Source organism: Scaptodrosophila lebanonensis, unplaced genomic scaffold (assembly GCF_003285725.1).
Source record: "Scaptodrosophila lebanonensis strain 11010-0011.00,11010-0021.00 unplaced genomic scaffold, SlebRS2 tig00001418-arrow-arrow-pilon, whole genome shotgun sequence".
Taxonomy (NCBI): Eukaryota; Metazoa; Arthropoda; class Insecta; order Diptera; family Drosophilidae; genus Scaptodrosophila; species Scaptodrosophila lebanonensis.
The window spans coordinates 2,128,988-2,145,130 of NW_022060744.1; the positions used below are offsets into that span (position 1 = coordinate 2,128,988).

The 16,143-nt window shown below is 38.0% G+C and overlaps 1 protein-coding gene across 11 annotated transcripts; it reads right to left on the reverse strand.

Annotated features, from left to right (window-relative positions):
* Positions 1-3,040: 3,040 nt before the first annotated feature.
* On the reverse strand, positions 3,041-15,972 carry LOC115633417 (AP-1 complex subunit gamma-1). 11 transcript variants are annotated; one of them, XM_030530867.1, is made up of 17 exons: positions 14,889-15,232; positions 12,820-12,975; positions 12,328-12,752; positions 12,117-12,178; positions 11,869-12,010; positions 10,680-10,868; positions 9,288-9,526; positions 9,135-9,211; positions 8,426-8,443; positions 7,544-7,800; positions 6,590-7,185; positions 6,382-6,520; positions 5,656-5,938; positions 5,157-5,597; positions 4,912-5,079; positions 4,725-4,832; positions 3,041-3,780 (listed from the first exon to the last, which is right to left on the reverse strand). In XM_030530867.1, the coding sequence occupies exons 3-17, from the start codon at positions 12,342-12,344 to the stop codon at positions 3,673-3,675; spliced, it is 2,844 nt and encodes a 947-aa protein (XP_030386727.1). In that variant the 5' UTR covers positions 12,345-12,752; positions 12,820-12,975; positions 14,889-15,232; the 3' UTR covers positions 3,041-3,672. The 11 variants fall into 11 exon arrangements, with proteins under 11 accessions (XP_030386727.1, XP_030386731.1, XP_030386732.1 ...); XM_030530871.1 differs by lacking the exon at positions 12,820-12,975 and having other exon boundaries at positions 14,986-15,232; XM_030530872.1 differs by lacking the exon at positions 12,820-12,975 and having other exon boundaries at positions 12,328-12,681.
* Positions 15,973-16,143: the final 171 nt, after the last annotated feature.

Consider the following 16,143-nt stretch of genomic DNA (forward strand, 5'->3'; position numbering starts at 1 on the left):
CTTTTTGTTTTTTTTTAGTAACAACTATATATATTGTTGGTAATCCATCTAAATAGTAGTAAAAACCCCGAAACCGCTCAACCGATGTTGATCAAATTTTTTGACAATAATCAAAATACTTCTATGGGTGCACCTGTGAAGTTTCGTGCCGATTCGTCGACGCGATCAACCATCGTTTTCCGGCTTATTTCTGCTCATTTTCATTTGTTCGGCAGTCAATTTTTACTCTGTAAGTGATTTATTATCTATTGGTAAAAAACAAAAAACACAATATCAAAGAAGATGAGCGAAAAAAGAGCAGCAAAATACCGATGAACGCGAATCAGGTTTGCAAGATTTTCGCGAATGAGCATCTACGTTGCGAGCCATAGAAACAAAAGAAGAATGGGACTGCGCGAGAGGGCATCCACAGCTGATCCAAGAAAGACAAACAGGAGGCGATGGATATCCCTTGTTCAGACGAAGGAATGTGGACGACAGTGGACGTAATCGAAGCCATAAATAGTGAAGGACATTTTGGGAGAGATGTGACGTCGGAAAGCTTGAAAAGCACAGCAACGCAAGCCGGATACACTAGTACTTTTATATATATATATTTCTTTTATCATAATAATACATATGTTAATATATTATCTAAACTTTTTCATACAGTGCATGTGTTTTTTGTTGTCTTGTTGCTGTTGTTGTTTCAGTTACCATATATTGGTATATAAAAAAAAAAAACAAATTATACTTTACGCTTAATTTTTGTTGATTTCAGTTTTTTAGTCGTTTTTTAAAAATCATTTGTTTTAAGTACGTGCGCACATGGAATAACAATATGTATGTTTGTATATATGTGTGTGTATAAGCAGCAGCAACTATTTTGCATGTGTGTGAGTTTGTTTGTTCAATGAAACTGTCTGGCGCTGATTTCACAGCCAGGCACTCAGGCGCCCACAATTTTAAAATAAAAAAAAATACACCAAAAAGCCCACAAACTTGCAAATCGAATTGCGAACTTCACAAAATGTCAGTTAGAGCGTAACGGTATATTACATATATGCGTTGTGCAACACTGTTGCCGGCACTGTCCACTTGCCACCCCAATTTGCTTGTATTCAATGATTTTTCGATGCAGATTTGAAAACTATAATTTACAAAACATAACATACTTGGATGAGACTAACAAATAGTTTACAAACAAGGGCGAAACATACCTTAATATACTAAATATATTACAAATTATGTGATAGCAAACCGCTAGAACTCGTATAGCTAAAATATGATATCTAAACACTTATGTAGAGTAGTAGATTGGTAAAAACTTTCAACTTCCAACCAGACCTGCCTGAATCGTAGCGGATTGCGTTGGCCAATATATGTATGAGTAAAGCCAACTCTCATAATGGAACTGAAAGCCGAGAAGTCCTATATCTATTTTTAAAAAAAATCTAGTTTTTGTCAGAAAAAAAAAATAAAGAAAAATGATTTCGGAACACACACAAATTTTATTCCTAAAATCATATAAGTAAACCGCCTATATAGTATAGCTAAAATATGTCAACAACCATATAACTGCCTACGAAGTTGTAGTTCTGGAAGTTGCTAAGAATCCGAGTGAGCCTTCGTGAGTCGAGAGTCGGTTCGACCAGCTTAACGAAATTTAAAATATACAAACACAAACAAACCTAGCTAGAAAACATACATTTTCTAAATTTCATCTCTAATTAATGTGATGATAGAAATTTATATGAAAAACAATAACATTTTCGGAGATAATTAAAGCAAAATGGGAAAGAATGGGCAACAAGACATTAGTTTTTTTTTAAAGACTGGTGCCAGACAAGATTCTTGATACTAATAGCAACTAAACGGAATTATATGTATATTTGCGAACATTTAGGGATAATATTAGAAAGCAACTTTACAATATATATCAGAAATATTTTTAAAAAAGGAAATCAGTGTTATAAACCAATAAAAACATAACATAGCGCCTCTACTTTCCCCAATGCTCCGATTTTGTAACATTTTCTTATCCTTTCTCAAAATTAAAGATCAATTAAGATAAGAGAAGAGTTGGAAATTGATAATATCAGAATTTGAAAGCGCTTCCAAATTAAGAATGGTTAATATGGGATTTATGGATATATTTATATCAATTTTGATAATATTAGGAAGCTAACTAACTTAAATTTTCAGATACGAGTATCTACGGAATAATCATTAAATAAAAGCATACAATTTCAACTTATTCCCCAATATTTTACTTCAATATTAAAGAGTTGACAAATTGATAAGATTTTCAGAAATTGAAAGAGTTTTTGAATAGTATTTCGGAGCACCAATAATTCTACAGGTTTATCAACCAATAAAACCTAAGTAATGCTGCAGCTTTCAACCCATTCCCCAAGTTTTAGGCATTATTTCAATATTAAAGCCAAATAGCATGAGAAAATATTGTAAAGTTGATGAAAATATCATAAATCGAAAGCACCCGAAAATTATGAGGGGTTTTGATGGGATTTGCGGACATGTGACATTCCTTCTTTATTCAAACAATTCTCAACTAAATGAATACGAAAATTAAATTTCGATCTAGAATTTAGTTTCGGAACTCAATGCCTGTTCGCTGTTAAGCACTTAAAACAGAGTCGACACATTAAATTGACAAAAAAGATTCACAATTAACAGGCCATTGAGGAAATAAGTACGATTTATGTATAAAATAAACAATTTGACTCCTCAATAAATATCAGAAAAGTGAGCTCTAAAAATCACTGTGTAAGCAAATTGTTGTAGGAATTGGGGCTGGAGGGGGAGTGGCCGAACACACACACACGCACATATCGTATGAATAAATACAATGTATGTATATATAACAAATATAGTTTCTCGGAACTTGCATTAAACTAAACTGTAAACTTAAATGCCACGCAATCGCGTTTCTCGCTCTAATTAATACAAATTTCGAAATTTGTTAGTTTTACAATAAAATGTTGCTGTTGTTATTGTAATCGTAATGTATATAATTATTATTATTTTAATGCAGTTAACATAGGCTTCAAAAATGACTTTATTGTCTTACAATTAAAACGCAATGTCTTGTCTTTTAAACACAAAGTTACAAGATACGAAAAAGAGGCATATTTTTAAGAATATAAATAAAATTGCCATAAAATAGTAGAAGGAATTGAACGCGTCACTAATGGATACAAAATTGTTAATCGTTGGACAAACCTTTCAAGAGTTATGCAAGCATATATATGTATATGTATGTGTGTGTATATAAATTATAAATAAAAGGGCGTTAATTTATACTATATATCTTGCTTAAGAATGTGGGTCGGCAAACGGCAAACTGTTTCTCTTTCTGCTGCACTCTAACCAAGTGTAAATGTGTGTGTGTGTATTTGTTAACCTATTTTACAATATTTAAAGGTATATTATGTATGTATGTGTGTGTGTGTGTGTGTGTGTTGGTGTACATATGTAAGCATTTATACCTTCAGACTGACGACTGACGACTGACGATAACGAAACAGTTGTGTGCCAAACTGCGCCTCTTGACTGTTCAATGCAGAACCATAAGCTGTGTGTCTGTGTGTGTGTATAAGTTTTCTTGTTTTTGTTGTTGTAGTTGTATTTAAACATTAGACTAACGCTCGCATCACTCGCTTTAATACACTTCTATTCGTTCGATGGCTGCTGCTCCGGGAATCCGCTCACCTCTGTCTGCTCCACCACCTGCTGGCCATCCAGTTCATATGATATGCGCAGACGCATCCGCAGAACAGCCTGCAAAGCAAAAACAAATTTAAAATTTCAATTTAAAAACATAACAACAATTGGTTAACAATTAAAATAAAAACTTAAGACATGGGCGAACAGTCCAAACACTGCCAATATTAGGAAATGCAATGAAATGAACAGCATTTGTGGCTCAACATTGTTGGTTAAAAATAAGAACTTCTTTTATCGATCGAAAACAAAAAAAAGAACCTCAAGAACACACCTAAAAAGTACTAGATTCCTCAAATGCTTGCTATCATCAAAACTGAAATGAATTTTTGAAAAATCCCCAACCTTTTTATCAACATAAACTTTCAATAGGTAATAATAATTAATGAAAATTCCGTAAATCGAATTATAATGCTCACAAATGTTAATTTGTTGCACAGAAACTAATTATAAACTATAAACTGTTTGCAATAAGCAGTTTCTCAACAAACCCAAAGATAATGTTACGTCTTGGGCCCACTTCTGAAGTCGCTCTTTACTGCAGAAAGGAAGAGGAGAACCATGAAACAGTCGAGGGAAAATTACTGCCTGCCTGATATAGATAAATAGATGACAACTATTTCTTCAGATGAGCAGATGAGCTGCAGCTTAAGAGCTGGGCTCGCAGGTGAAACATTCGTCCCTACGCCCTGATTTGCAACGTCGAACCGCAAACGGGTCCAGATGCTTCAGAATAAAGCCAAACAGCCCATCACTAATTGTGACTGCTGCATTCGCAGTTTTACGCAACACTACGACCTAAATCTGAAGATGGTCGCCCTCCAGATCAATCGCCACACGAACAGAAACGGCGATCGACTACTGGTCGAAAAATCGGGCTGGCTCTAGAATAGAAATCGGTGTCAAATTGTCTACAATTTGGACTGAATGCTCCTATACTCGTACATAAAATGTACAGCCCTGGTATTACTCTAGTAGCCTAGTATTTTTTGGAAACTCACATTGGACGTGGCAACGACTCGCATTTCCTGCGTTATAACGCCGCCTGGGGGTAACACTGAGTCTGATGGCGTTAACATTTGCAGCCTAAAGCTCTTCTGCACCGCCGCCTGCAAGAAGACAGAGAGTTTGTGATTATTAGTGTTAATTCTCTCTATATATATATATAGCCAATGATTGAGAGCTTACCTGCAGAAGATACTGCTCCAATGTATTGTCTGAGCTATTTGTGGTTGTCATAAAGATTTGCATGCAGTCGTTGCCCGTCACAGGCTCTAATTGAACAAGCAGCCCATTCTTGTTTAGCGCAGTCATCTGGAGAGCTGGTTGAGCCTGAGGTGCTGGTGGCTGCTGTTGCTGCACGAAATGATCGCAAAATTATGATTATAAATTAGGGAAACCAATCGGGTTGCAGTTTTTGGAATTTAACGCACCGCTGCCACGTTATTTGATGCCGCTGTGGGATTAAGGTCGCCGAGCAGTCCGCTTGCGGCCACAACTGGCGCAGGCGCAGTGCCGAGACCGCCCAACATGCCCGTCAAATCATTGCCATTTGTGGGATTTGGGGGCCCATCCATAATGCCGAAGCCCAGGTCTAGGCCGTCGAGCATATTATTCATGTTGGCGGCACTGCTGGGATCTGTTGCCAGACTGCCGCTCGATGGCGTCGACATATCGAGGCCGAGTAAGTCGAGCAGATCCTGATTATTAGAGACGACGGAATTATTGGTAGTGGTGGTGCCACCGCCGCCACCACCATCGTTCGCATTGCGTGTATTCTTTTTATGCACAGCATTGGACAGATCTGTGGCTACGGCCGCATCACTGACGCCGGACGATAGATCAGCACTGCCCAGCAAGTCGAGTAAAATATTCTGCAATTCCAAATTATTTATGAGTATGTTACTGATGTGAGGAAGTAGAATTGCTTACCGTATTGTCGCCAAGGGTGTTCATATTGCTTTCGATTAACTGATGACCGCTGCTGTTTCCCTCGATGCCATTTTCGATGACATCGGGACTGTTGTCATCGAAGGAGCCGCTGCTTTCGCCATTCTGTGAGCTGATGCGACTGATCTGCATGGCGGGCATCTTCTCCAGCAGCGGCGGACGCAAGTGTTTATAGTTACCAAACAGTTGTGTGAACTCCACGCCGCGCTGTTGCAAATCCACATTCAGATGGCTGCCAAACGAGGTGATCAGCGCCTGCACTTCTCTGCAATAAGAATGATGATGATTAGAAGATATTGATTGAATGATTTGAGATGATGGTGAGGAGTCGACGATTTGAATAGGATAGTTAGAAGATGACGTTTAAAATAGAAAGATGATGATTTAAAGATGATGAAAAGCATATGATAAATAGAAGATGATAATAAGGATAGTGAACAGAATCTGAATATTAAAACACGACGATTAAAACGTTATGATTGATTAGAAGATATTGATTGAATGATTTAAGATGATGATTAGAAAATAGCAATTATAAAATTAAAAGACGAGGAAGAAAACATAAATATTTAAAGCAGTTGGTTCAACAGCTCCGATTCAAAGATTAAGATTATACGATTAGAAAACGATAGTTAACTAAATCCAATAAAAAATTATAATATGATGAGGATTAGAAGATGGTTATTATATAATATAGGATCTACTTACTCCACACACTGCTGCAAACGTGTGCTGAGCTTGGCCAACGAGACCAGCGCATATTGTTTGCTTGTGGTAGAGACTTGAGCAGAAGTTAAAAACTTATGATACACTGCGATTAAATCGCTCTCAGTGGGACGTTCAAACTCTGCATTGAAAAACAAGTAACGATTATTGTATAAGTAAGACAATTCAATAAGTAAGAGCCGTAACTCACCATCATCGTTGGCGCCGTACATAAACAAGTCGCCGTACTCGCCTATGGCCCAAACGGCAACCTGTAGCAACGGCTGCTTGTCCTCACAATGATTGGTCACCTGCAACGACTCCCAGAACCGATTCGTGATGTACGTCTGTTCCGACACGGGGCTGCTCGAAACCAGCTGTATGGTGGAGGAGACCACATCATCCCGCACATAATTTCCGGCGGCAATCAGCACACTCAGCTGCGTGTCCAAGTGCCAGCGTGTGTTCGGCGAATAGCGCTCAGCGGCCAATATCATGCCCGAGCTGCACTGCGCCTTAAACTCTGCATCGGCCTTCTCGAGGAAGAGCAGCAACTCTTTGGTCATTGTACGTATATTTTGTGCATTGATCAGCGCAAACGACAGCTCCATGGCCCGACGACGTATCGACACATCCGGGTCCTTCAGACACTCCAATATGGTCGTACGATGTCGCTGAACGGCCGACGTATCCGCATGCACAGTCCTCAGCAGCGTGTTCAGAGCCACATATCGTATATTCTTGTCTGAGTTGAGTAGAAATCGCCCCAGAATATTAACTGCCAGCACACGCAGACCGCCCTCGGAGCTATAGCCGATGTGAGAAAAGAAAGGGAGATAGCGAGATAGATAAGTATATTTTCGATTGCATTTTCAAATCATCTTATCTTGACTTTAATTAAAAAAAAAATAATATTTAAAAAAGGAAATAAATCTAAACAGAAATTGTTTCAAAAATGAATCATAATGTTGGAAGAATTTAGGATTCAAAATATTTCAACCTCCTATGAAATGGAAGCTCCATTTATTCCAAACATGAATTAAACATTTGAGTTAATCTTATGGAAATGAAGAATTCTCCATATATACTAAATATTTACACTTATATTTCGGGATGATAAATATTAAACGAATAATATTATATATTCACGAATATAGTGTCTCACCGTATATCCATGATGGATAGCACTGTCTCATAGAGTATAGTGTTGCCGACATTCTTGCTCGTCTCTGTATTGGTGGCTACCTGTGCCAATATATCGTTCATCGCTTCCGATGCATCTGGATCGTTGTGGCCGAGGATGCGCAGCAGTCGTAGAATTTTGACTTGCAAGAACGGATCACTGACTCCGCTCACATCGTGCTCAGGCGAATAGCCGCCGAGTATCAGATTCTTCAGTATGCGCACGAGGTTCGGCACGATCTAAACGATGGATGGGAGGATGTGGATAGACTTTTTAGTTAAGAGTGCAAACGTAGAAGATAGTGGGCTTAACAGCAGCAGCAGCAGAAGTGAAAAGTAAAAGTTGTGGGTATTCAGGGCTTATGTGTAGTCGTATAGGTATATCAGAAAGGGATAGAGCTAGCGAGTGGATGTATGTGTGTGTGTGTTTGTGCAGATAAAAGTTTATAAAAAGGTGTTAGAGAGTGCAGAAAAAAGAACTAAATACAAAAGTTGTATAAATATGTACATAGGTGGGACCCTTTAAAGGGCACTTGGCAACTACTAGAGCTCAAAATCTATGTACAATCATTTCGATGTGTGAAAAAGATTACATATTATATAAGTTTTTGGGTTATCTTCAAGCTTTATGTCTTATGCTCAATATATTTTGAATTATTGATAAAGAACTATATTCACAGTCGTTCTCCGCACTTCTCAGAGCTGTTCAGACATGAAGCTGTTTTGAGAATACCCTTGGAAAAAACAAAACTAACCAAAAAGTTGTGTGGTTTGTGGGTGTTTAGAAGAAAGTTTTAACAAATATGCAAATATATGTAGACATATAGAAGAAGGTATATACTATATGTATACACAACAATCATACCTCTCGATTTCCGCTATCCTGGCAAGCAAATTACAACAAATTTCATTTTGTGTTTTCGTATTTCGTATTTTGTTTTGGCGATTTCGATCAAAAACAAAAAAGCGTTATTTTCAAGTAAGTAAATACATATGTAAGTGGTTAACAAAACAGAACAGAAAATAGAACAAAAAACAGAGATGTTTATAAAAAAAAACAAATTCAATTTAAATTCAACTAAAACCCTATTAGCGCAAAGGAAGAGTCACATAAATCGATTGATGATAGCATAATGTACTCGTATAGTATGTTCTAGTTAAATCGATAGCCTCGATATTCTTCAAAATACAAACTGGCAGCCCAGAAAAGTGGGCTAAAAAGGTTCTTATGTACATACATACACATGTACTACAATATACAATATACATACATACATATGTATATGTATAGCCGCTTTAAATATAAGTGTAAAAGTGCAGGAAATAGAGCAGTAGAGCGCTTTGGGTTCGGGCAGTTGGCAGCCTTTGGGGACCCAAATGCTACTCGAAAAAATACATTTAAAGCACCGCAAGCGTTCAATTTAGCAGCGGTAGGTAGATAGATACACATTATCTTTGTTGTTGTCTAAAATTGAGCTTTACAGAGAGCGAAGGACACGCACTCGTTTGTAGAACGAACCTCCAATGGCTTTCGTATCGCATAAACAAATGAGGTCCAATTCCCCACAACTTACCTTTTTGAAATGCAATAAAGTGTCCGCACTATTCTCGCACATCTCCGTAATGAGCGTAACGCCAGTAATCAGAATGCCTGAATTAAAAGAAGCAGAGATGTAAGAGCTATCGATCGAAGGCAGACCCGGCTTTACAGGTATTCTCCAACTCACCATGATTCTTCTCGCTGAGCAGGGAGCGCGTGGCCGGTAAAAATATTTCCATCAGCTCTGGCACTCTACGTATGACGCGGAAGGCGCACAGCGTCGCTTTTTTCCGTATATACGTGTTCGGGGACTTCATCAGACGCTCCACCTCGCTGGCCAGATCGCGTGCCATCTCCGGCGAGGCAATCGCGCCCAGAGTGCAAAGCGCCAGACCCACAACAAATTGCGTTGAGCTGTTCAAATCGCTGCAATAACAAATATGAAAGAAATAAAATTAATATCATCTATAGGCCAATGGTTTAGTTCGTGATTAAATTGTTATTGTCTCTGAAATTTACAGGTTTAAATGAAACTTGTCTGGCAAATGCTGTTTAAGTGAAGCAAGAGAACAGATTCTGGTTAACTGCCAAAATATTAAATGTATGTATAAACTCAAAGCTATATTAGAGAATCATTTCATAGGGAGAATAATTTAATACTCGCATTTAAATCTAATATTATCCGACAGACGCTAATTAACTGCTTAGATATTAAATTATATTTGAAAAATTAAAGCTAATTGAGAGAGAACTTGTATAGAAGTAATATTTTAATACACAAATGCTGATTAACTGCTTACACATTAAGTATAAGTAGTGCTACGAATAATTTTATAGAGAGACTATTTTAATAGTCGCATTTAACTCAAAACTGCTGATAATAATTTCACAGAGAGAATAGTTTCTGATTAACTGCTGAAATGTTAATTATAAATAAAAATGTAATTATATATATTAGAGAATCATTTCTAATACTCGCATTTTAATCAATGTTTATCTGGCCGGTGAAGATTAACTGCTTAAATATTTAACATGGAACTCAATTTTATAGAGAGAGCAGAAAAATAATTGCACACACGTATTCCAATTGATGGTTTATGGTTTTACGTAAGTAGTTTGTGCAAACAAGTTATCACTTGTGTAAAGAAATCCATGTGTCCATTGTAATTAATCGTTCATCTCTAATCCCTCTTATTTAATCCTTAAAAGCCTCGAGGTCTATGAAACATTGTTGAAATTTGATTTTGCATAAAAGTTTCTCTTAGCACTTAATTAAAATTGTTAGTATACCCTAGTCTTATCTTATCCTTCTAATCTTTATTATTATTGTTGACTAATAAGTAATGATTTCACACTTTATGCGATTTATAAAAACGTATTTAAGACCACATATCTGGTATCAATTATTTATAACAAGCTCTTAACCGAATCGTTACATTAAAACTATTTTTTATATTATGAATCTTTATAAATCTTTATGAATTTTTATCTTTTTTTTACTGTTCCTGAATTATGATTAGTTCAAGTTTCGACTGCAATTTCGACTTCAGAATATTAAATGAGGTTGTAAATCACTCACTTTTTCAAACAATTCGTAATCAGCAGATGCACATCTTGCCGCTCGTCAAGCAACAACATAGCGCCCAAATATCCAATTCGCTTGTCTGTGAAACGCGTGCTGGCAGTTAACTTCAGGCATTCCAATTGACCGAAGTGCGCCGGATAGCCGAGCATGTGTATGTAAAGCAACTTGGCAATATTCCGGCAGCTGTGGGGGGAAAGGCAATTGATTCATAGGTTGTTGTCTACAATTGATTGTAGTTCGTAAGCAAGAAAATCAAACCGAACTCATAAATAAAACAATAGAGTGAATAATTTTCGTGGAAAGATGCTTCCAACATTTCGTTTTGAAGCACCGAAGGGGCTCTGTTATATCAGAGTTAATTATTGGTTAGCATTTGTCTTAATATCTTCCCTATTTAGTGTTTTTCTTCAATACTGTTGGCTGCAATTCTACAAACCGATAATTCCTGAAGCATCTTCATATAAGATGAAGTTTTCCAATTTTAATAGTTGTTCTGCTATTGCTTCTAACAACAATTTCGTTTACATTTTTATTGGAGTTCTATTGTAATTGGGTTGGAGGCAGAAGTCAGTTTCTTCCTTAAAGCTAAACACTTTCGCAGAGGCTTTCAAGCTGAACATATGTATAGCGATCGATGAATGCTATAGCAATCAAATTAGATAAGGATAATGGTTCCTTACAGCAGCCATGGCAATGAACAGAAATTTTAAAAATCTTTGTATGAGAAACCTTTTTGTTTCTGAATATTGTTACAAGGTTTAAGTGGGATCGGAATATAAAGAACTACTATACATACGAAATTGAAAAGGTTGTTTGTCGAAGCGGACTGTAACGGTAAATATTCTATTACTATAAGCTAAGTACTTGTTCAACTTTTTTTTAAGGATATTTTCGCACATCAAAACTAAGTAGTATCCACGAAAACTTTGCGTATTAATTCCCTGTTCCCCTTTCCGAATTCGATGCAATTGTGCGGAATCGAAATTGGTGAATGCTTTCATACTTGTATTCAAAAAACGGATTGAGCTATGGGGCTTCAAATGGAAAACTTTTCAGGCCGAATAGCTCAACAGTTCTACGGAATTAAATACATTTACGAATTTCGATGTTCGGCAATGGGAAGCTGTCTGAGTATGTTGCGATTTGATTTTCTCTTGCATGGATGTGGAGTTCTTCTTCTTACCGCCAGACCGAGTCCTCCTCACGAAATGTGCTGCGTATGTAGGCGCATTCCTTGTTAACCACCGCCCGCTCCTCGGCGGCGGTGCGTGCGGCGCGTATCTGTCTTATGAGATCGCGTAGGCGTGTGGGTGTCGGCATTCTGACTATAAAGGGACGGCGGGGGAGAGAAGCGAAAAGAGGGTGAGAATGTGAGTGAAAAGGAGGCTGAAGAATGGACAAGATAGAATGGCATTGGCATTATGGGCTTACCTCTTTCAACGGCCTCTGTGAATGCCTGGCGTATGGTGGCCATATTGAAGGCTGGATTAAATCTGTAACGAGCCAACAACAACAATTACAAAAGGTTTAGTGACAGCTCAGCAGAATTTCTCTATAGCCCTTACTGGACTATTAAAGGTAAAGTTTTATGTGCATTTATGCATAGTTTTTTTTTTTTTTTTTTTATTCAAAATGCATTTACCCATGCTCAGAATTCATTTTGAGACGACGGCGACGACGTTGTTGTTGTTGTTTTAGCTGCTGCTGCTGTGAATCACGCTGGCAGTCTGATTGACTGCTTTTTGCTGTTAACTGCTGTTGTTGTTATTGTTGTTATTATTATTGCTTTTTTGTTGTTGTTTTTTGTCTACGGATGCTTGTATGCGTTCGCCTACGCGTTTTGTTTTTCTCTCTGTGTCTTTTTTTGTTGCTGCTGTTGTTGTTCAGTTGCTGTTGTTACAGCTGTTGTTGCTGATGCGTTGGCGATGTCGGCAACAACAGTTTTTTGTAGCTTTGTAGCGAATTTTTTTCTCAACGTTTTTTAGCCGGTTTCGGTCTGTGGAACGGCCGCAAATTAGCAATTCAACGACTGTCTCTCTTCCTCTCGCTATCTCCTTCTCTATATATCTATATAGATATATATTTATATATATATGTATATAGTAGGTGTGTGTATGTATCGTTACACACTCACTTGTGGCACACACAACAAGCTAAGCGTAGTTGTTGCTCTTGTTGTTCTCGACAACCGGCCTCAATATTGTTAATAGTTCTTATTATTATTGCACTTTTGACCGCTTTAAAGTATTTCTAGTCTAGCCGGCGCATTTGCATTTGTTGTTGTCGCTGCCTACAATAACAATATACAGATGTATCTTAATCGTCTAATTTGTTTATACACACACACACAATGCAAACAGAGAGGGCTGAAATATTAAGAAGAGTTAGCAACAGCAACAAATTGCCGTATTCTCTGATCTTTGTCGTTTTGTTTGTTTGTATGGTTATGAAACGCAATCTGAATCTGTGGCCCCGCAATGATACACTTACACACATATGTATATTAGTGTGTATACAGATACATACATATGTATATACTAATGATCAGAGCAGCAGTTTGAGGGTCGATGCCAAATGCAAACAGAACTGAATTGTGCGTGGATTTAGTCTTGATTAGATCCTTGAAGTCGCGCCAGCCCGAATTTGGAATGCTCTGCACCCGCCCCTCTCTCCACAGCAGTCTTTCAATCAAAATAAACCATTCGTTCCAATGCCAGTGCATCAATTTCAATGAAACTTCAGATACGGTACAGCATATAAAAAACTTACAAATACCTCATTTTTCAAGAACAAAACAAGTTATTCATTTGAATGTGATTTTTGTACCGCCTAATCCCCACATAATATAATAATAATAATAAAGACTGCCCGCCAAGTTTGGTGTCCCTAGCTGGTATGGCTCAAAAGTTCTCGATGTTCATACAGTCGAACAGAAGGACATGTCTATTTCGATTCGTCTCGTCGTGCTGAGGTGTGCCACGCCTTCTTCTATCTGTTACACACATTAGGGGCGCTTAAGCTATATAGTATAGCCTTTCACCCTTCTGGTACAAACTATAAAAAGGGCTTTTGTTGGCTGGCCAACAGAGCGCAAAACAATAGCCATATATTTGCGTGTATGTGTGTGTGTACAAAGAGCCATACACATAAATGGCAAAAATCGTAGCTTAGAAGCAGAGAGGGAGAGGGGCTTGAGAAACTGGGCCGTGCCGAGCCGAGGAGGTGTCGGTGTTGTTGGTGTTGGCCGTTAATTAAGATGACAAAAGTGGGAGGCAACAACACTCAAATGTCAAGTAAATGTAATTGTTGTTGTTATTGCTGATGCTTGCCGCTAAGCCTAAGCTAAAGCTGCTGAAATGATTAATATAGCTACGTGAATAATACGAAAACCGCAGTTTAAGTGCACACACACACACATGCATAGATTCAAACATTACTTATGTACATATGTATGTTCATATATTTAAACACTGTGACACAAATGTTAATGCTTGACCACGCACACAAGCACACACACACACATTCATGCACACGCGCACGCTAAAAAACACTATGAAAATCCAATTGGAACAGTCATGTGTGTGCCTGTGCCTTTGAAAAGAGCTGCCGTTCGGACACAACAAATAACAACAATATCAGCGCAACTGTAAATTTGTTGTAGAAGTCGGAGAGGCTTACGGCCGAAAGCCACACTTAATAAATGTCCGTATGTTTAAAAGTTTTAACTACACACAACCGTTGCCTAAAAGCCAGCTAACCACGGTCAAAACCAAAACAGCTGCCGTCATTACAGGCCACAGCGTACGCGTATCGATATACGATAGATAACTACGTTTTGTCGGGTATCGAGACCGACGACACTGCATGCGTTGCAAAAAAAATATATATTAAAAAACTCTACATACATATATGTATGTACGTGTATGTGACAATTGTTTGCACTGCAACTTAACACGTTCTGTTGTCAGAACTTATTGTCCATTGTAATTTTTTCTTTGCTAATTATGCGACTCACTGGAAAGCATACACACACACGCACATACACGCAACATATGCATAAATATGCACACATACACAACTAAGCGTATGCTCCTTTTAGCCAGATCTTTGTCTTTAATAACGAAATTGCATTTAATTTAATTGTACAATTGAATCGTTTTCAACACTTTCATACTCGTGCCACTTGCGCACTTCAGTTTCCACCTTTCGTTTATTGGCTTTGCGCGCTTGCAGGCTCTTTAGCCACCTGCCTGAGCCGTCCTCTTCCAATGCAAATTTTAACAACGCGACAAAAAATTACAGCTTAGTCGTTCCGTTTTGTTTGGGAATGCTTTCGATTAGGCGGTTCAACTTTTCAGCTTCGTTTTGAACACTTTCTCGTGGACTTTTGCGTATGCACTCTTTTTTAATTGCCGTCTTTTTGCCACAAAAATTAACGTAAAAAAAACAGTTCGTGAAGTGTTGGCGATGAAGAAGAGCGAAAGGTTTGAGCAGTAACAGCAGCAACAGTAGTAGTAGAGGTGCAAGCGAGAGGGCCCACCTTGCGGTTGACATTTCGGTGACAGCGATAGCAGTGCTATCGTGTCGCTATCGATAGTGCTCAGCCAGTGTGCTTATTTCATGTATCGACCGCTTATCGACGTATGTATTGGCCGGCATTGGAAAGCATTTATTTTAATATAGCTCCACACTTGTATTCTTTCTATCTAAATGCTGCAATTAAATTTGACCTTCTTACGCAATACCATATTTCCGTTGCGGAAGTACTTGCCCCCATTCACATCGATGTATCGATACTAAATGAAGTCCCCATCGATGCAGACAAAAATGTAACGTCATTATTCAAATATTTGTGGAGGAAGTGTTTCTAATAGGTTTACAGAGTTTACATTATGCGAAACTTACCTGCGATTATTTTCCGGCGGTAAAACGCTCCAATCTTGCTCATAGTATGGATACATGATTAATTATGCGTTTTTAATCAAATTTTTCTTGTTTTTCTTGCACGGCAGTTTAGACGAAGGCACCAAATACAAAACACTTTATAAAGTAACTAAACACACACACACTCCGCACGGCACTCACTAGATATTGAAGAGGCGCTGACACTGGAAAAATGATAAGCAGGCCCAATGCTCCAAATACGTACGCCACCTTATCTAATATGTGTGTACATACAAACATACATACATGTAAAGGTAATACCATATAGAAGAGTTACGTTACTCTCTAAACGCGACGCCTTAACCGCTGAGGTCGATCACACTCATTTCTTAAACGGCGACAATGCACAATTTGTATATACTTCGTAGGTATGTTTGTAAATCAAATGTTTCTTGTTAAACTATGATTAATTGTTGGTAAAAAGAAAGAGCTCGAAGCGTCCCGTGTTCGTACGGCTCTGGCAAAAGACTGAAATCATGGCTCCCCGGGCCATCAATTGCAATGAAACACTCAC